We start from the raw sequence: 21,443 nt of genomic DNA on the forward strand, positions 1-21,443 counted from the left end.
GTTTTTATTACCACATTATGTAAAATGTCCATTTAGTTATTTACATGTGAAAGTGTAATGAAATGCACTTTGATTAGCCTTGTGATACATTTTGTTTGTTCTTTAGGCAACTGTGTTCATTCATTGTCATGCCAAACACGTTTCATGCTAAACAGGTATGACATAACATGTATGACATTGATAAAGGAGTTGGCTACAGTGTGGGACCAGAGCATGTTGGAATATTGCCCAATTATTATAAGTGGTCCCACTCTGATCATAAACATATTAGTATCACTTCTAGTTGTAGGATATGTTTGTGTTTTGATGTTTCTGGTCATTTTCCTTTATGTAAACCCAGCCTTATGCCCATGCTGTGGATAGAAGGCAGTCGGGAGTGTTTTCTTTGGTGTCATTGAGATGTTTTCTGCAAATGTGTGTACAGTACTGAATGTTGTTGCTCTAGTAGGCCTATACATAGGCTAATTTGCCTAAATTGAGTTTGTGTGGAAAGTGGGGTGCTCAAAGCTCACTTAGGTACTGCTTACATGCGGCATACATGAATGTCACAGTGAAGTAGCGTAGACTGACTGTTGCATTCTTAGTTTGAATTGTGTTCATGGCAGGCTAGCTGTACACCTAGGTTCACCATAGGTTCAATGTACAGATTAATAAGTTTGTTTACGATAGTATGACAGAACAACGTTTAAATGTAACCTATAATTGATGCTTGCAAGATGGTATGACTGAAGCCATGTTTTTTTGTTTGTTTCCAATCCCTCTTGTTATGAGAGACGGGCAACAAAAGTCTGGAAACCTGTTGCAACAACACCCCTTTTGACACTCTTTTATTTAGACTTGCCCATATTTGCAAGCTCACCAAACTAGAACTCATCTGAACTGATTTACATCAGTCACTGCTAGTCCAGGGTCAGATGTTTTTATTGACCTGAATAGTAGGCCTGTGAAGGTACCAGTATCGCAACATTGTTTTTTTCCATGACAAAAGTGAAAACACGAAGCACACCAAACTCTTTGATTCTTTAAGAACCTGCTGTATGTGTGAAATATTGTGCTATAGCTTGGAAAATTAAATAAATGTGACTGGATGACAACATAATGTTTGTTTCCAACATTAGGCCTGATTTCCTAAATAAGTTCATATCTGCTTTGTTTGTTTTCTTGCCACGATACTAATTGGTATCATCCCGGCCCTAATAAATATGCCTACTTTAAAGTTGTTAGAATTTGGGGTTGGATTGGCTGATCCTAGATAGGTCTAAAACTCACTTCCCACTTGTGGTATATGTTTGCCGTTTCAGCTGTGCCTGTCCAGTCAGGGGAGGTGTCATGTCTTGTTTCTTGAAAAGACAGAACTCTGCAATTAGACAGCGTCTACTTATAAGTTGACTGTTCTGAAAATTGTATATTGTGGATGTTGGTGGTGATAAAGCTTCTTGGTAGAGGAATGTTGCAAATTCCATGCCCAATCAGTTACATGGGCCGAAGCCGAATTTGGCATCTATAGTTACAGTATAATTCATCTCCTAAATAATGGCTGCACAAACCTGTTAGACCCGATGAGATGGCTTTGATGCCCTTTCAAAATGGATTTAGTACGCTATATTTTGAAGAAGCACTGCCCAAGTGTTTTGTGAGAATATTGTGTTGTTTAGCATTTTCTCTGTACTCATGACACATTACTTTTCAACCGACCGATCAATTGCCTCTCACCTCCGCCCCCATCTTCCATCTCTTCCCAGGTTTAAAGGAGCAGCAGATTGACCATGGCGACGGACACCAGCTCCCCGCCACGGTTCTTCCACATGCCGCGGTTCCAGCACCAGGCACCACGGCAGCTCTTCTACAAGCGCCCCGACTTCGCCCAGCAGCAGGCCATGCAGCAGCTCACCTTCGACGGCAAGCGCATGCGTAAGGCTGTCAACCGCAAGACCATCGACTACAACCCGTCTGTCATTAGACACCTGGAGGTAATGGACGTGACCTGAAGCATCAGTTATTTTGTGACCAAACTTTTGAGTTCTCTTGTGACCCACTCAATGAACAACATTTTTCCAGCTACCAAAGCACAGGCGTGTTTCTAGAGAAACTGGACTTTGTGCACAGAGTAATGGCGCTGCATTGGATAGCAGCTCAGGGCTCAACATTAACACTTGTCCTATTTTCCAAGACAAGTAAAATAAAAATCATCCAAGAAATAAAATAAATACACAAATCACTATCAAACTATTTATTCTGATCAAAGGCCAACATTGGAATAATATTCAAATCTGTTTTTCATGTAGGCCTTTACGTACATAAAAAAAAGCCTGCATGTCAAAGAGTAGGTAATATGCAGGTGATATTGGCTTACAGCGTCATGTCCAAACCGATGCGAGGGAGGTGACAAAATGTAGCCTAACTTTAATAAGACTTTTAATTACATAAATATAGGCTAAACGCTGGTGATGTTTGACAAATATTATGAAAGATCGAATCCTACTACAACTTCTCTGACGCTCTTTGGCTCGTTAGTTTGCCAGCCCTGCCACATCCATCAAAAATTACAAAGGGAAACCCAGCCAGAAGCTGCCCAGTGACGCGACCCTACCAGATGAGCTGAATTCTTTCTATGCTCGCTTCGAGGCAAACATGAAACCATGCATGAGAGCACCACCTGTTCCAGGGGACTAAGTGATCACGCTGTCCATAGCCGATGTGAGTAAGACCTTTAAACAGGTCGACATTCACAAGGCCGCAGGGCCAGACGGATTACCAGGACGCGTAATCTGAGCATGCGCTGACCAGCTGACAACTGTCTTCATTGATGTTTCTCTTCCTCAATAGTGTGCAGCAAATTTTACTATATGAAAAGCCAAAATGAGTATGACATCCTGGCATTTAAAGGATACTACATTTTCAAAATGTTATAAAAGCTGAATTTTTGCCCATACCCAACATTACTTGTATTTAGAATGCAAGTACGGGTATTCAGACACGGCCAGTTTCTAATATCCACACGCAGACATGCCAATGAACGTGGAGAGCTGTACTTGAGCACTCACTCCCACGTATGTACAGTGCGTTTGGAAAGTATTCAGAGCCCTAGACCTTTTCCACTTTTTGTTGCGTTACAGCCTTATTCTAAAATCGATTTTAAAAAATCCCCCTAACCAATCTACACACAATACCCCATAATGACAAAGCAAAAACTGTTTTTGTAAAAAATAAAATCTGCTAATTTATAATAATTTAAAAAAGTATAATTTACATAAGTATTGAGTCCCTTTACTCAGTACTTTGTTGAAGCACCTTTGGCAGCGATTACAGCCTCGAGTCTTCTTTGCTATGACGCTACAGGCTTGGCACACCTGTATTTGGGGAGTTTCTCCCACTTCTCTGCAGATCCTCTCAAGCTCTGTCAGGTTAGATGGGGAGCGTTGCTGCACAGCTGTCTCCTGAAATGGTCGATCGGGTTCAAGTCTGGGCTCTGGCCTGGCCACTCAAGGACATTGAGACTTGTCCCGAAGCTACTCCTGCATTGTCTTGGCTGTTTGCTTAGGGTCGTGTCCTGTTGGAAGGTGAACCTTCGCCCCAGGCTGTCCTGAGTGCTCTGGAGCAGGTTTTCATCAAGGATCTCTCTGTACTTTGCTTTGTTCATCTTTCCCTCAAACCTGACTAGTCTCCCAGTCTCTGTCGCTGAAAAACATCCCCACAGCATGATGCTACCACCACCATGCTTCACCGTAGGGATGGTGCCAGGTTTCCTCTAGACGTGTCGCTTGGCATTCAGGCCAAAGTGTTCAATCTTGGTCTCATCAGACCAGATAATCTTGTTTCTCATGATCTGAGAGTCCTATAGGTGCCTTTTGGAAAACTCCAAGCAGGTTGTCATATGCCTTCTACTGAGGGGCTTCCGTCTGGCCACTTTCCCATAAAGGCCTGATTTTTGGACTGCTGCAGAAATGGTCGTCCTTCTGGAAGGTTCTCCCATCTCCACAGAGAAACTCTGGAGCTCTGTCAGTGACCATTCGGTTCTTGGTCATCTCCTTGACAAAGGCCCTTCTCACCCGATTGCTCAGTTTGGCTGGGCGGCCAACTCTAGGAAGAGTCTTGGTGGTTACAAACCTCTTCTTTTTAAGAATGGTAGATGCCCCTGTGTTCTTGGGGACCATCAATGCTGCAGACATTTTCCTTCCACAGATCTGTGCCTAGACACAATCATGTCACGGAGATCTACCTTCGACATCATGGCTCGGTTTTAAATGTAACCTTTATTTAACTAGGCAAGTCAGATGGGAACAAAGTCTTATTTTCAATGACGGCCTACCCTGGCCAAACCCGGACGATGCTGAGCCAATTGTGCGCCGCCCTGTGGGACTCCCAATCACGGCCAGATGCGATACAGCCTGGATTCGAACCAGGGATTGTACTGAAGCTTCTTGCACTGAGATGCAGTGCCTTAGACTGCTGCGTCTCTTGGGAGCCGCTTGCACCACTCAAATCATGTCCAATCAATTGAATTGACCACAGGTGGACTCCAAGTTGTAGAAACAGCTCAAGGACGATCAATGGAAACAGGATGCACCTGAGCTCAATTTTGAGTCTTATAGGGTCTGAATACTTATGGAAAGTATTTCTGCTATTTTTAATGCATTTGCAAAAATGTCTAAACCTGTTTTCGCTTTGTCATTATGGTGTGTAGATTGAGGAAAATGTTTTAGTTAATCCATTGTAGAATAAGGCTATAACATAACAAAATGTGAAAAAAGTAAAGGGGACTGAATACTTTCTGATTGAACTGTATGTATTTGGCTAAAATGTGTTTAAATGCAAAGACCTTTGTCCATTTTTTTTTCATGGTTCCTTAAATGCTCTCTTTTTCTTGACTGCAGAATCGTTTGTGGCAGCGAGACCACAGAGATTTCCGTGCCATCCAACCAGATGCAGGATGCTACAATGATGTAAGTATGGACAGATACTAGGCTTATATGATTTACAGTTAAAACTGTGATTTTTACCTTCTGGTGTCCGTAATCTAAGAAGAAAATATGCTATCAATGAATCTGTGTCAGGGTGTTAGCAAGTCCGTGTTCCTGGCTAGATCTGATAAATGTTGTACCCATTTGTAGACAATATGCTGAAATGTGTGTATTTTTCTCAGTCATCTCCCTTTATTCCTCTGGCTCTTGTAGCTGGTTCCTCCTGTGGGCATCTTGAGTAACCCCATGAATGCAGTTACCACAAAGTTTGTCCGAACTTCCACGAACAAAGTGAAGTGCCCTGTCTTTGTCATAAGGGTAAGTTTCTTTTCCCTCACACTTTCTGCACTTGTTCAGGGCAGACTACTCGTATTTTTCTGAGACCATGTGAAGCCCATATTACAGGGGTGACACTCAATTCCTGGAGGGCTGTGTCATCTGGTTTTTATTTCTGTTCGTTTTATGTCCAATTAAGACCGAGACAACCAGGTGAAGGGAGTTCCTAACTAATCATTAGGCAGGTTTCCATAGACAGCAATGACACAAAAAACATTGTGACATGTGAAATGGAAAAGGCAGCTATAGCAGAAATGTTCCTAAGATGGACAAAGTTCTTCTGATCAGCGGATGGATTTGATTTTGTTTAACTTTTTTACTGCGACAAATGATGGAAACTGTTTTTTTTTTTTAAATAAATGATTGCCGAATAGTTTTGAAGGTATTTGAAGGTAGGCGTACCCTATATAGCTCCAGTCCACATTTTAAATTAAATGCCTACTGCTTGCTAAATCTATTTTTTCTCCCAACTATAAAAATGTTTATTTGCTGGAGAAGGATTGTTCTGACTTTCAAGAATGCCTGAATATCTTCGCCTTGCTTTTCTGGTTGGCTGGATGCAAGTTTCACCTCCGAATTAGGGCTGGGCTATAAGACCTAAAAAGCTTTTATTACATTATTATTATTTTTTATTTGTTTTAACTAATGGGCAATTCATGATATACAGTGCATTCGGAAAGTATTCAGTCCCCTTGCCTTTTTCCACATTTTGTTTCGTCACATCCTTTTCTAAAATTGATAAATGTATATATTTTTTCATCAATCTACACACAATACCCATAATGACTAAGCAAGAACAGGTTTTTAGAAAGAAAGACAAATTATATCATGTTTACATAAGTATTCAGACTCTTTACTCAGTACTGTTCTCCCAACTCAAGAACATTCAAAGACTTGTGTCGAAGCCACTCCTGTGTAGGGTCATTTTCCTGTTGGAAGGTCAACCTTCACTCCAGTCTGAAGTCCTGAGCAGGTTTTCACTCCGTTCATCTTTTCCTCAATCTTGACTAGTCTCCTAGTCCCTGACAATTAAAGAAATCCCCACAGCGTGATGCTGCCACCACCATGCTTCACCGTAGTGATGGTGCTAGGTTTCTTCCAGGCGCGACACTTGGCATTCAGACCAAAGAGTTCAATCTTGGTTTCATCAGACCAGAGAATCTTGTTTTTCATGGTCTGAGAGTCCTTCGGTTGCCTTTTGGCAAACTCCAAGCAGGCTGTCATGTGCCTTTCACTGAGGAGTGGCTTCTGTCTGGCCACTCTCCCATAAAGGCCTGATTGGTGGAGTGCTGCAGAGATGGTGGTCCTTCTGGAAGGTTCTCCCATCTCCACAGAGAAACACCATTTGAGGCCACTTTGTTCTTGGGGACCTTCAATGCTGCAGACATTTTTTGATACCCTTCCCCAGATCTGTGCCTCGACACAATCCTGTCTCGGAGCGCTATGGACAATTCCTCCGACCTCCTCCTGGCCTGGTTTTTGCTCTGACATTCACTGTCAACTGTGGGATCTTACATAGACAGGTGTTTGCCTTTCCGCTAGTGAGTAGCCAGGTAATCCTTTATGTTTAAGGGTATTGTTACAAAGGTTAAGTTCTCCTCTTATTACATGTTGGGACATACCTTAAATGCAAATAGCGAGTTGAAACGGCTTGTTGTCAGAGAGGAAGAAGTGATCTTTCCTCCCTTTTTTGTGAGTGGCAGGGGAGGGCTTGGTGTCTGTGCGAGGGGGAAGGTGCACACAGCACAGATGGATCGAAGGATACGAGACTAAAAAGAGAGAAGAAAAATACCTTGATTCTTGCGATACAAGCATTTGGAACATCGTGCTAAAACATACACCACCGTTCAAAGTTGGGGGTCACTTAGAAATGTCCTTGTTTTTGAAAGAAAAGCAAAAAATTTCCATTTAAAATAACATTAAATTGCTCAGAAATACAATGTGGACATTGTTAATGTTGTAAATTATTATTAGGCGTACAGAGGCCCATTATCAGTAACCACCACTCCTGTGTTCCAATGGCACGTTGTTTTAGCTAATCCAAGTTTATCATTTTGAAAGGCTGATTGATCATTAGAAAACCCTTTTGCAAATGTGTTAGCACAGCTGAAAACTGTTCTGATTAAAGAAGCAATAAAACTGGCCTTATTTAGACTAGTTGAGTATCCAGAGCATCAGATTTTGTGGGTTCGATTACAGGCTCAAAATGGCCAGAAACAAAGGATCTTTCTTCTGAAACTCATCAGTCTATTTTTGTTCTGTGAATAGAAGGCTATTCCATGCGAGAAATTGCCAAGAAACGGAATATCTTGTACAACGCTGTGTACTACTCCCTTCACAGAACAGCGCAAACGGTCTCTAACCAGAATAGAAAGTGGAGTGGGAGGCCCCAGTGCACAACTGAGCAAGAGGACAAGTACATTAGAATGTCTAGTTTTAGAAACAGACTCCTCACAAGTCATCAACTGGAAGCTTCATTAAATAGTACCCGCAAAACACCAGTCTGAACGTCAACAGTGAAGAGGCGTATCTCAGACTGGCCAATAAAAAGAAAAGAAAAAGATGGGCAAAAGAACACAGACACTGGACAGAGAAACTCTGCCTAGAAGGTCAGTATCCCGGAGTCGCCTCTTCACTGTTGACATTGAGACTGGACAGAGAAACTCTGCCTAGAAGGTCAGCATCCCAGAGTCGCCTCTTCACTGTTGACATTGATCCTGGTGTTTTGCGGATACTATTTAATGAAGCTGCTAGTTGAGGACTTGTGAGGCGTCTGTTTCTCAAACTAGACACTGTAATGTACTTGTCCTCTGTCTCAGTTGTGCCCCGGGGAGGGCAAAGTTACACCATGGCACGGACCTTGGCGATACGTTGACACATGAGAATTATTAGAATACGGCAAATATTAGTCAATTCTTGCATTGTATCCATGCTGACTTTTGTGGGCTACCTGAGACATGAAACAGTTAGGTGGGAGGGCAGTCACTAATGCGCAAATTTGGAAACACTTCAACCACTACATTTTTATTCGACAAGGTTTTAGCTGACTTTTTTTGTCATTACGTCCAGCTGTTTTTATCGACACAACAGTTCAATGGAAATGCAACGTAGCAGCCATTTGTTGCATCTATGCAAACTTTTTAAATGTCGACAAAAATCATTGGATCAATCAAGTACAAGGGATAAGCCAAAAGCCACACACGTGGCCCACCAGGAAATGAGTTTTCTGCAGAATATAAATGGGCACTTCAGAATGTGATTACTAAGTTCAGTCTCACTCTTCCTTTTCTTGCCTATTTTTTTGTTCCCTTCTTCATTACCCCTTTAATTGATCAAACTATTCCTCCATGTCTCCTCCATCCCTCTCCCTCGTTCATAGTGGACTCCTGAGGGGAGGCGTCTTGTCACAGGAGCCTCCAGTGGGGAGTTCACATTGTGGAACGGACTCACCTTCAACTTTGAGACCATCTTACAGGTGAACATTGAATCCTCCCTCCTACAACACCTGACAATTAACTTAACCTTTGGCTCCGCTGGCTGAATACACTTTCTTAAAAAAAAAAGTTTAAGGTTAGGCATGGTGTTAGCGAACCACCTCTTGGAACCACAAGAAATGTCAGCTGTATATCCACTGTCTTCTAGAAATGTGTCTCCAGCCCTGTGTTTTTGGTCCTAGTGCTCTCTCTGACTACGTCTCTCTCTACTCCCCTCAGGCCCATGACAGCCCTGTGCGGGCCATGACCTGGTCTCACAACGACATGTGGATGCTGACGGCTGACCACGGCGGCTACGTCAAGTACTGGCAGTCCAACATGAACAACGTCAAGATGTTCCAGGCTCACAAGGAGGCGATTAGAGAGGCCAGGTCTATACACAATCTACCATTTTCTGTAGTTAACCCCAGCCTATTACTGTTGTTATTGCTGTTTCCCCTGAAAATGATTGATAAATGTACGTCTGTGCTGTCGCAACACTGCACTGATCTTTTCTTATTGCCATCATCATTGCCTGTGGCTCATGATGAGTTGTGTATCTTGATTTTTTCTATACATAACTACTATGTACAGAAAAGGTTGATTTTCACGGTGTTGTTAAATAAAGTGTTGATCTATATCTATATTCAAAAGGTGCACGTTAAAAGACTACTGGTTTACATAGATGAGCCCAGGGGGACAGTCTAATACCGAATAAAGTGGAGAGGTTGCACTTGACGTTGCTGCATAGGTAGTTTTGAATGTGGCACACTTCCACAAGGGGGCAGTATTATCCCTCTTATGGACACACATAGGGTCTCTCCATACACACACTTTACCGCAGTCCCATGGTTGGTTTGAAGTTTTTTGAGATGTAGGCAAATGCATATCTACAATTCCCACCTTTTGAATCCACCAATATTGCCACTCCCATGTTGTCTGCCATTTAATTTATCCCAGTAACAAAACCCACATCCACAAGTGACCCCATAGCTTCTTGAATAAAGACTTTATTTCTGTTGAACACGCAACCAAATTTCCTCTGGGGTTAGAGCAGTTGGCTATCACCCTTCACTTATAATTCCTATGCTACCCACAAGGTCGCTTCGACCACCCACCTTCCCACCACCCCAATCAATAACCCTGGTATATTCAAAGTTAAAGATGCACTATGCAGAAATCGCTCTTTCGTTGCTAAAATTCGAACAGTTCGCCTAATTGTCAGGTTGTGACAAAACAAGCAAGTATAGTGTAGAGAATCATTGTACCATCTAAACCGCTGTGAAATATTGCATTTTCAGCTGTTTGAAGCTTGTGTACAGAACCGAAAGTAAAAGATACAAAAACGAAACTTAAGAACGGGAAGTATAGAAATAGTGCACATAGAACAAATCTACAGCTTTTAGACTTGCTTTCAATGAGTGATTGATCTATGACACACTTTTCTTTGTGCATTTGGTTGGGTCAGCCAAAAAGTTACATATTGCAGCTCTAAGATCTACATTGAATGGGGCGGTGGAGTTAGAGGGATTTATTGAATAAAAGGTTGCCATTGTGGTGGTGGTTGCCTTCATGGAGCTTTACGAAAATTTTCAATAAAGATCATGAATAGGGTTTTATGCTGGGTTTATCTCTGACCTAAAACAACTTAAAGCTTCACCTTTTTGAATACATAATTTCTCAATGCCACAACTTATTTTCTTTGACTGTTAATGTTTGTGAGACACTTTTACTGTCTTGTTGTTAATGTTTTTAACGTGCATTGAATCTCCAGGACCAATTGAAAATAAAGCGTCTCAGGGCTGTGGCCATAGCCCTGAGAAAATTGTAACAGGAGGATAAGGGCACTGCCATCATACAAGCATTGATGGCTATGCTCAAACTGAAGATTGCAATTAGGGAACTAGTCAAGAAGTTCCTCAGGTGTCTGTTATGTCAGGTGTAGGCTGTCTTTGCTGTTGGTATGAGTCAAGTTCGGGCCTATAGGCTGGGTGGTCAGGGGGGCTCTAGTATGTTAGTTCATCACCATGTTACAACTTGCTCCAACTACAGATGGAGCCATATTATCTGATTGACTAACAGGAATGCACTACCTCATGACGCTGTAAAAATAAATCAGTTTGTCTGTTTTCAGACCTAGGCCTATGCAAATCTGGAAATAATATGGTGCCACTGCTTATCATTTCCATCATTTTGTAAAGTGTATATTGCTTGATCCACAAAACAGACCACCTGGGACATATCTCTACAGAAGTTCAGTTGGTCAAATACTGCTGCTCTATAATCTCACACTAGACATCCGAGTTACATTTTCCCCTAGCTTTTACTTGTTTGTGTGCACAAATCTGATTAGTTCATGCATTATGGCCTTTTCACAAGGTCTAGTGGAGGGCAAGGCGGAGCTTTCGCCATATTGGCTTCACCTTTTTGATCACCTCTGTCTGTAAACACTGAAGGGAATAGGAATAGAGGTGGGTAGGACCGCAATGGGACTGACTAAGAGTTGTTGAAGATCATGAATCACTTGCAGATATTGTGCATGTTGATAAGGGCAGGTTTAGATTTAATTTTGAATTTCAACAGAACTTCGATTTTTAGCTGGCTTGCTTACTGTTGCTTTAGTGTAAGGCCAAGAAAAATGCACTTATTGTAGGCATTGGTAATTTGTGGTGGAGTATAGATGGTAATGCTTGTGCAAACTGAGAAAGATTCATTGAACTTGGGTTTACGTCTAGTGTGAAGCTTGCTTTTGGGTTACAGTTTAGACCTGATTGTGTTTTTTCATTTTTATTGTTATACATATGTATGTGGACACCTGCTCATCGAACATCTCATTCCAAAATCCAGCATTAATATGGAGTTCCCCCTTTGCTGCTATAACAGCCTCCACTCTTCTGGGAAGGCTTTCCACGAGATGTTGGAACATTGCTGCGGGGACCTACATCCATTCAGCCACAAGAGCATTAGTGAGGTTGGACACTGATGTTGGGCGATTAGGCCTGGCTCTCAGTCGGCATTCCAGTTCATCCCAAAGGTGTTCAATGGGGTTGAGGTCAGGGCTCTGTGCAGGCCAGTCAAGTTCTTCCACACCGATCTCAACAAACCATTTCTGTATGGACCTTGCTTTGTGCACGAGGGCATTGTCATGCTGAAGCGGGAAAGGGCCATCCCCCAAACTGTTGCCACAAAGTTGGAAGCACAGAATTGTCTAGAATGTCATTGTATGCTGTAGCTTTAAGATTTCCCTTCACTGGAACTAAGGGGCCTAACCTGAACCATGAAAAACAGCCCCAGACCATTTTTCTTTCCTCCACCAAACTTTACAGTTGGCACTATGCATTGGGGAAGGTAGCGTTCTCCTGGCATCTGCCAAACCCAGATTCGTCCGTCGGACTGCCAGATGGCGAAGCGTGATTATCACTCCAGAGAAGGCGTTTCCACTGCTCCAGAGTCCATTAGCGGCAAGCTTTACACCTCTCCAGCCGACGCTTGGCATTGCGCATGGTGCTCTTAGGCTTGTGTGCGGCTGCTCTGCCATGGAAACCCATTTCATGAAGTTCCCGTCGAGCAGTTCTTGTGCAGACGTTGGTTCCAGAGGCCGTTTGGAAGTCGGTAGTGAGTGTTGCAAACGAGGACAGAAGATTTTTACGCACTTCAGCGCTTGGCTTTCCTGTTCTATGAGCTTGTGTGGTCTACCACTTCGCGGCTGATCCGTTGTTGCTCCTAGACGTTTCCACTTCACAATAACAGCACTTACAGTTGACCGGGACAGCTCTAGTAGGGCAGAAATATGATGTTGTTGGAAAGGTGGCATCTTATGACGGTGCCACGTTGAGTCACTGAGCTCTTCATTAAGGCCATTCTACTGCCAATGTTTGTCTATGGAAATTGCATGGCTGTGTGCTCGATTTTATACACCGGTCAGCCACGGGAGTGGCTGAAATAGCCAAATCCACTCTTTTGAAGGGGTGTCCACATACTTTTGTGTATATATAGTGTAGGTGTTTCATTTTGGATAGATACGTTCTAGTGTTATTGACTCAGCGCGTTAGTTGTGGGGAAAGACTGTTGAATGAAATAGTATTTGTCTTTTGTGAATTTTGTTAAATGCCACTGCACAGCTTGATGGGAGAGGTTGCTGTTGTGTCCAGGAGATGCCCCCCTAAGTGGTTGTACTGTACTAAGTTGTACTAGGATTTGACCCTGTTGTAAACCCTGGGAGCCCAACTGTGACTTCCTGCATTGTTGATTCTCTTCCTGCCTCACTCTGTCTTCAGTTTCTCACCTACGGATAATAAATTTGCCACTTGCTCTGATGACGGAACCGTACGCATCTGGGACTTTCTACGCTGTCATGAGGAGAGAATTCTCAGAGGTATGTTTTCTGTTGAATACACATACAGCTGTACCTAATTGATACACGTCACTGAACACTGACTCACCCCCCTCCGAAAAAGATACTCCTGCAGACACTTTTCGGTGACTTGTACCTTTACTGTAATTATAAGTCTGAACCATCCATGAACACAAACCTTGGTGATTGTATAGGTAGGCCTAGACCAACACCAACTAGGCACGTTGCATGAGCATTGACTTTTAATTGCATTACTTGTATTTTATATAATATAGCTATAAAGGCTAAAGCTAGTTCAATTTCCAAACATGACGTACGTAATATATTTTACGTGGTGAAGTTGGTTAGTAACAGTTATTCCAATAGTTATTGAATGAGTGAAATACTTTGGGCTCTGCAGTACAGAAGCATTGACACTTAGCATGCTATCATTAGCATATTTATTTCATGTTTATTATTTTTGGTACACCATACTCATGGCGTTTAGATAAACCATAGCTAGGCTTTTGAAGCTGCAGTTACAGTTCACACCACTATCTGCAGTAAATAACAGCTGCTTCTTTTTATCTAGCTAGCTAGAAGTGTTAGACGGATGCCTGAGTTTGCCATTAATCAGTTTTAAGCAGCGTACTACTGACTTAATGTCTATATTACGTAAAAAGTGATTGTTTGTTTTTATTTTGTTGTACAGTAGTGGTCATCTAGGGAAAAGCATAACTGATCATCTTTGGTCTCAATGCTGCTTATGTTGGGCGGTCATCTCCTTTTAATATCAGAATTGCAAAATTATTCACTGTTTTAAAATGGAAGTTCATATTTTGCACCTTAATGTTAGATGGTTTCTTAATGTTTTCCTTAATATTTCTTTATGTTTAATGTTTCTTCCCCTGAAGTAGTCTATGGGCCAGGAGAAACTGTAATCCATGGTTCATCTTATATATATATATTTTTTTTTTCTTTTAACAGCTACCACAAACTTGAGCTAACTTTTGCCACAGCCAGCTAAAAATCAATGGGAGTAATGGGGCAAGTCGCACCCATTAAAAATGGAATTGCCAAATAGCTTAATAATTTGATGTTACTTTAAGGTGATTTGAAACATTTTCCCCCCGGGAACCGCATGTAACCACTCCCATTTAGATTTTTAGATAACGATGGCTGAAGTTTGTAGTTGCTGTTTACATTTTGTACTGGTCCATCAACTACTTTCATGAGCAACTATCTTACATTACGTTGTACAATACTGAACTTCCCCTTTATTGTTCATCTTTCAACACCATTTCATGCACTAATACAGTGCATACGGAAAGTATTCAGACCCCTCAACTTTTTCCACATTTTGTTACGCTGCAGCCTTATTCTAAAATGTATTCAATATTTTTTCCAACAATCTCCACATAATACCCCATAATAACAAAGTGAAAATAGGTTTTTAGAAATGTTTGCAAATTTATACAAATAACAGACCTTATTTACATAAGTATTCAGACCTTTTGCTATAAGACTTGAAATTGAGCTCAGGTGCATTTTGTTTCCATTGATCATCCTTGGGATGTTTCTACAACTTCATTGGAATCCACCTGTGGTAAAGTAAATTGATTGGACGTGTTTTGGAAAGGCACACACCTGTCTATATAAAGTCCCACAGTTGACAGTGCATGTCAGATCAAAAACCAAGCCATGAGGTCGAAGGAATTGTCCGTAGAGCTCCGAGACAGGATTGTGTCGAGGCACAGGTCTGGGGAAGGATACCAAAAAATGTCTCCAGCATTGAAGTTCCCTAAGAACACAGTGGCCTTCATTCATTAAATGGAAGAAGTTTGGAACCACCAAGACTTCCAAGAGCTGGCTGCCCGGCCAAACTGCGCAATCTGGGGAGAATGCCCTTCCTTGGTCAGGGAGGTGACCAAGAACCCGATGGTCACTCCGACAGAGCTCTTGAGTTCCTCTGTGGAGATTGGGAGAAACTTCTAGAAGGACAACCATCTCTGCAGGACTCCAACAATCAGGCCTTTATGGTAGCGTAGCTAGACAGAAGCCACTCCTCAGTAAAAGGCACATGACAGCCCGCTTGGAGTTTGCCAAACAAGATTCTCTGGTTTGATGAAACCAAGATTGAACTCTTTGGCATCAATGCCAAACGTCACTTCTGGAGGAGACCTGGCATTATCCCTAAGGTGGTGGCAGTATCATGTTGTGGGGATGTTTTTCAGCAGCAGGGACTGGGAGACTAGTCAGAATCGAGGGAAAGTGGAACAGAGCAAACTACAGAGAGATCCTTAATGAAAACCTGCTCCAGAGCACCCAGGACCTCGGACTGGGGCAAAGGTTCACCTTCTAACTATACAATGACCGTAAGCACACAGCCAAGACAACGCAGGAGTGGCTTCCGGGACAAGTCTTAATGTCCTTGAGTGGCCCGGACTTGAACCCAATCGAACATCTCTGGAGAGATCTAAATATAGCTGTGCAGTGACGCTCCCTATCTAACCTGATCTGCAGAGAAAAATGGGAGAAGCTTGTATAGTCATACCCCAGAAGATTCAAGGCTGTAATCACTGCCAAAAGGTGATTCAACAAAGTACTGAGTAAAAGGTCTGAATACTTATGTAAATGTGATATTTCAGTTTTTTATTTTGTATAAATTTGCAAACATTTCTTGAGACCTGTGTTTGCATTGTCATTATTGTGTGTAGATTGATGAGCGGAAAAAACTAACATTTAATGCAGTTTAGAATAAGGCTGCATCATAACATAATGTGGAAAATACTTTCCGAATGCACTGTAGGCTGAGCAGGATTTATTAGTGATGGCATACTATATCCACAGGAACTGGTTTCAGTGTCCCACCTCCTTGTAGTACATCATAAGAGTACATGGTTTGGTGTGTTTTCTGTCGTGTGTCAGGATCAGGATGGTTCAGCATGATTCACAGTCACATCAAGTCTTTGTTGCATAAACACCCTAGTCAGGAAAAAACATTCCTCCTTGATAACATGCTTTGCTTTCTTTTAATAATTGCTGGGAAGGGATAGCCTTGTTGCCGGTCTCTGTTCAGCTATTACATTCCACTCTGTGTAGGTTGTCTTTGGCACATGACACGGAGTACAAGGAGTGAGTGGAATGTTAGACAGATACTCAGACTAGCGAAGGGATTGGGGGTAATTCACTGTAGTGCATGTTTGCATCCTTGTGCGAATTGAATAAAATGCTTTCAGCCAAGTATGAATAAAGCAAACATCTTGTTTTAGCATTATGCTAATATGTTCACAGTTGCAGTCTGACAATTTGTGTACGTTAACTATTCACAGGCCATGCAGAAAGTTTAGGTCTAATCTGCAATTGGCTTATTCACAGATTCTGTACCGTGTGTGCAAGTTTACTTGTCGTCCGACTTCGGTTAAGGCCATTCTGCTTGCTTTATTTATTTTGTAACAAAATAATTTTTACTGTGCTCATTGAAGAATAATGCATAAATTATCACTTAGCCTACTTGAAAACAGTTTTGTCTTGCTTCTTTCTTTTTTTTAGCCTTTCAATAAACTAAACTTTTCTGTGCTCATTGAAGAATAAATGCAGAGTTTTACTTTTACTTAACAAGTTTGCTGTTTCTTTTTCCTCTAGACACCCTGAAATTTTGAATATAACCTAATGCATTACCGTTGGTTGACAACGGTTGTTTTGATTTGTGGGTATTGAGAAGCCTTGTGTACCATAACTAGAGATGCACTCAAAGATTTGTGCAAATCTTGAGTAAATTGACTTTTAGTTTATATACACTAAGCAAAAAAAGAAACGTCCTCTGTCAACTGCGTTTATTTTCAGCAAACTTAAAATGTGTAAATATTTGTATGAACATAAGATTCAACAACTGAGACATAAACTGAAATATTTCCACAGACATGTGACTAACAGAAATGGAATAATGTGTCCCTGAACAAAGGGGTGGTCAAAATCAAAAGTAACAGTCAGTATCTGGTGTGGCCACCAGCTGCATTAAGTACTGCAGTGCATCTCTTCCTCATGGACTGCACCAGATTTGCCAGTTATTGCTGTGAGATGTTACCCCACTCTTCCACCAAGGCACCTGCAAGTTCCCGGACATTTCTGGGGGTAATGGCCCTAGCCCTCACCCTCCGATCCAACAGGTCCCAGACGTGCGCAATGGGATTGAGATCCGGGCTCTTCGCTGGCCATGGCAGAACACTGACATTCCTGTCTTGCCAGAAATCGCACACAGAACGAGCAGTATGGCTGGTGGCATTGTCATGCTGGAGGGTCATGTCAGGATGAGCCTGCAGGAAGGATGCCACTTGAGGGAGGAGGATGTCTTCCCTATAATGCACAGCGTTGAGATTGTCTGCAATGACAAGCTCAGTCCGATGATGCTGTGTCACACCGCCCCAGACCATGACTGACTCTCCACCTCGAAATCGATCCTGCTCCAAAGTACAGCTCATTCCTTAGACGATAAACTTGAATCCGACCATCACCCCTAGTGAGACAAAACCACAACTCGACAGTGAAGAGCACTTTTTACCAGTTCTGTCTGGTCCAGCGAGGGTGGGTTTGTGCCCATAGGCGACGTTGTTGCCCGTGATGTCTGGTGAGGACCTGCCTTACAACAGGCATACAAGCCCTCAGTACAGCCTCTCTCAGCCTATTGCGGACAGTCTGAGCACTGATGGAGGGATTGTGCGTTCCTGGTGTAACTTGGGCAGTTGTTGCCATCCTGTACCTGTCCCACAGGTGTGATGTTCAGATGTACCAAACCTGTGCAGGTGTTGTTACACGTGGTCTGCCACTGCAAGGACGATCAGCTGTCCGTCCTGTCTCCCTGTAGCGCTGTCTTAGGCGTCTCACAGTACAGACATTGCAATTTATTGCCCTGGCCACATCTGCAGTCCTCATGTCTCCTTGCAGCATGCCTAAGGCACGTTCACGCAGATGAGCAGGGACCCTGGGCATCTTTCTTTTGGTATTTTTCAGTGTCAGTAGAAAGGCCTCTTTAGTGTCCTAAGTTTTTATAACTGTGACCTTAATTGCCTACCGTCTGTAAGCTGTTAGTGTCTTAACGACCGTTCCACAGGTGTATGTTCATGAATTGTTTATGGTTCATTGAACAAGCTTGAGAAACAGTGTTTAAACCCTTTACAATGAAGTTCTGTGAAGTTATTTGGGTTTTTATGATTTATCTTTGAAAGACAGGGTCCTGAAAAAGGGATGTTTCTTTTTTTGCTGCATTTATTTCACTACTCCCTTAGTTTTGTTTCCACTTAATAAATTGATTGGTGATGTAGCTATCAATTTACCCATTTGTCTTATGTTCATATTCAAATAATGTGCTTTTACAGCGGAAATGCCTTGCTGCACTTCTAGGTAAAAATGAATTTAGTACTATTTTACTATATAGTCAAAAGGCAAAATTAGCAGCTTTTAACTAAGTTAATGTAGTAAGTACCCCCCTCCCCTCCCCCTGGTCTTGTCTGGTTTAGTAAGGGAACCACAAGGCATTTGTGTTATGTGAGATGGAGTTGATTCAAACATTAACACCGGTATGAAGGACCCAGCAGATTGAGGACATTATTTTCAATGTACCTTGTATTTGTATAATTTTGAGTTAAGTTGAACATGTTTTTAAAAGCTATCAATCTAAGCTAGTTGGAATGTGTCAAGCCATGATTATCTAAGATGTGTCTTAGACTGTGAGGATGCTGAATCGCAGGGTATCCAATCTCTGGTGTGTAGATGATTTACACACACACACACACACAGTCAATCTGCACCCATTTAAAGCCAGACAAAGTGAATGTCTTCTCACTCCTACACCATGTTTTGTTTTTACATGGAAGTACATTATCACAAGCATATATCTACCTGTGCACATATTCTTGAAATGGAACCCCTTGTGTGCTTTCATGTAAATATTTAGTCCGAAGGGGTTACACGCAAGAATGCACTGCTCACAATCACTTGATGTGAACTGTCATAAATCCCAACATATTTGTTTGTAGAATGTTAAACTGCTTATAGCAATGTCAGGTAAAACAAAGGCAATGTTTATTTGGTGTCATGTAGTGCTTATGTAGACCTGAAGAAGGACTTACATACTACTTGTAGAAAAGGTCAAATTGTTGAGTGCCTAACACCCAGAGGAATTTACTTAAGTTTATTTGTTCCAAATTTTTACAAGGTCAACCAGTCGTGTTATCACTAATGGTTTGTACACTCATGTATCTCCTATCACACAAATGTACACATTGTTAAACCTTGTTGGTGTCTCAATTACATTTGTTCACCTCTTTTGCTCTCTCTTGGCATACACACACATACACACACACACACTTTGCAATCTTCCGGTATGTGTAATTACTTTGGATTTGGTCTGCCTCCACATCTACTATTTTAATAATAATGTATGTGCATTGGTACAAGTATATTGCCCAAGTTTTATGTTTACTCACCCCACAGTGAGTGAGGGTGGAATTGAGTGACCCCCCCTAAACACACCGTCTTTGTCACACACACCCGTAGACCGCACCACCTCTTACATACAAGTGAACGATTGTATATTTGTCCTGTCCTTTTGCCTCTGACACACACCTACAGATACTAAAGGTGTTCTTCCTCAACAGGTCATGGAGCTGACGTGAAGTGTGTGGACTGGCATCCCACTAAAGGCCTGGTGGTTTCAGGGAGCAAAGATAGCCAGCAGCCAATAAAATTCTGGGATCCCAAGACCGGACAGAGTTTGGCCACACTGTGAGTTTTACCCAAAGGCATCGGAAAGCGGCATGAGGCACCCCATCCCCAAAACCCAGAGCCGCCTGAGTAATGATCTAACAAAATGTGTTACTTCTCCGTAACAATTTGTGCTTTCTTGTTAAAATTATTGTTACTATGTAGTTTCTCAGTAGATGACTGTTGGTAAAAGGAGCTGTAAAATAGTTAAATCCTTTTTAAAATGCTTGAGGCAACTTGGAGGATAGAAAGAAACTTATACCCTTTTTACACTACCGTGCCAAGCTGATATGTACTGTGCTGGCTCTGATATTCGTCCTTTCCACACGGTTCAGGCAGCAACCTGATGCACAACCAAGCCTGCACAGCTCGGCTCTGCTTAGTAGTGTGTAAAAAGTGTCAGTACCTTACACTCTTCCCATCTTTCACCTCTCCGTCAGTCACGCCCATAAGAACACGGTGATGGAGGTGAAATGGAACCTGAACGGTAACTGGTTGCTGACAGCATCCCGCGACCACCTGTGTAAGCTCTTTGACATCCGCAACCTCAAGGAGGAGCTGCAGGTGTTCCGGGGCCACAAGAAAGAGGCCACAGGTATGTTTTGGCTTGACTGACTTGACTTGGCCTATTCCATTTAGCACCTAGTTCAGCAAATGGCCTCTGCTGTAGTTAGAGGAATGTTATGCCAAATGTTGCTTAGTTTATTTACCCTGTGTATGCATGTGTGTGTATGTGGATGAATATCATGAGTGTTCCTATGGATTGTTTCTGCTGTGCTCTGTCAAAGGTGTGAATACGTCCTCTATCGTTTTTACTGGTGCAGGAGAAACTCCTTGAGTTGACAGACTCGAGACTATTTTTGTGGTGATCCTGAGTTTGAGACATTAAACTTATGTTAGTGAAATATGTGTGTTAACCCTTTGTCTCCTGTCTCCAGCTGTAGCGTGGCACCCTGTCCACGAAGGCCTGTTCGCCAGCGGAGGCTCGGATGGATCCCTCCTCTTCTGGAACGTAGGGTAAGAGTGACAGCTCAAGCCTCAAATCGACACACAGGATCTCATTTCCTCTACCAATCACTTGCCAGAGGCTTGATTCCTTTCATAAATGTAGTCTGGATACCTCAAAGTGAATCGTTCCTACACAACCTATAGTCATGACATTAGACTTGTTACAAAGGACTGGGTTCATTACCGTTTATGACCGTTTCATGTCACATCCTGCTCTTATCATTATCACCTACTGTGCTTTCTGTCAGTGTGGAGAAGGAGGTGGGCGGAATGGAGATGGCCCATGAGGGCATGATCTGGAGCCTGGCGTGGCACCCGCTCGGGCACATCCTCTGCTCGGGATCCAATGACCACACCAGGTAAGCTTACAAGTTGCATACACTGTATTAGGAAAGTATTCAGTCCCGTTGACGTTTTCCACGTTTTGTTACATTAGAGCCTTATTATAAAATTGATTAAACACAACATTTTCCTCAATCTACACTCAATACCCCATAATGACAAAGCGAAAGCAGTTTTTTATACATTTCTGCAAATGTATTAAAAATAGTAAATAGATACCTTATTTAC

The 21,443-nt window shown here is 42.2% G+C and overlaps 1 protein-coding gene across 5 annotated transcripts in view; it reads left to right on the top strand.

The window, feature by feature from the left end:
* The window catches only part of wdr33 (WD repeat domain 33), a 39,250-nt gene that overhangs the window by 1,392 nt on the left and 16,415 nt on the right, over positions 1-21,443 (top strand). For all 5 annotated transcript variants that reach the window (XM_029642023.2, XM_029642024.2, XM_029642022.2 and 2 more), the window contains exons 2-11: positions 1,743-1,970; positions 4,875-4,943; positions 5,175-5,279; positions 8,677-8,772; positions 9,011-9,162; positions 13,048-13,145; positions 19,760-19,886; positions 20,306-20,460; positions 20,804-20,882; positions 21,122-21,232. In XM_029642023.2, the coding sequence (XP_029497883.1) occupies positions 1,767-1,970; positions 4,875-4,943; positions 5,175-5,279; positions 8,677-8,772; positions 9,011-9,162; positions 13,048-13,145; positions 19,760-19,886; positions 20,306-20,460; positions 20,804-20,882; positions 21,122-21,232 (1,196 nt within the window). In that variant the 5' untranslated portion in view covers positions 1,743-1,766. The remainder of the gene's footprint in view (positions 1-1,742; positions 1,971-4,874; positions 4,944-5,174; positions 5,280-8,676; positions 8,773-9,010; positions 9,163-13,047; positions 13,146-19,759; positions 19,887-20,305; positions 20,461-20,803; positions 20,883-21,121; positions 21,233-21,443) is intronic.

The sequence above is a fragment of the Oncorhynchus nerka genome, linkage group LG9b, assembly GCF_034236695.1.
Source record: "Oncorhynchus nerka isolate Pitt River linkage group LG9b, Oner_Uvic_2.0, whole genome shotgun sequence".
Classification (NCBI taxonomy): domain Eukaryota; kingdom Metazoa; phylum Chordata; class Actinopteri; order Salmoniformes; family Salmonidae; genus Oncorhynchus; species Oncorhynchus nerka.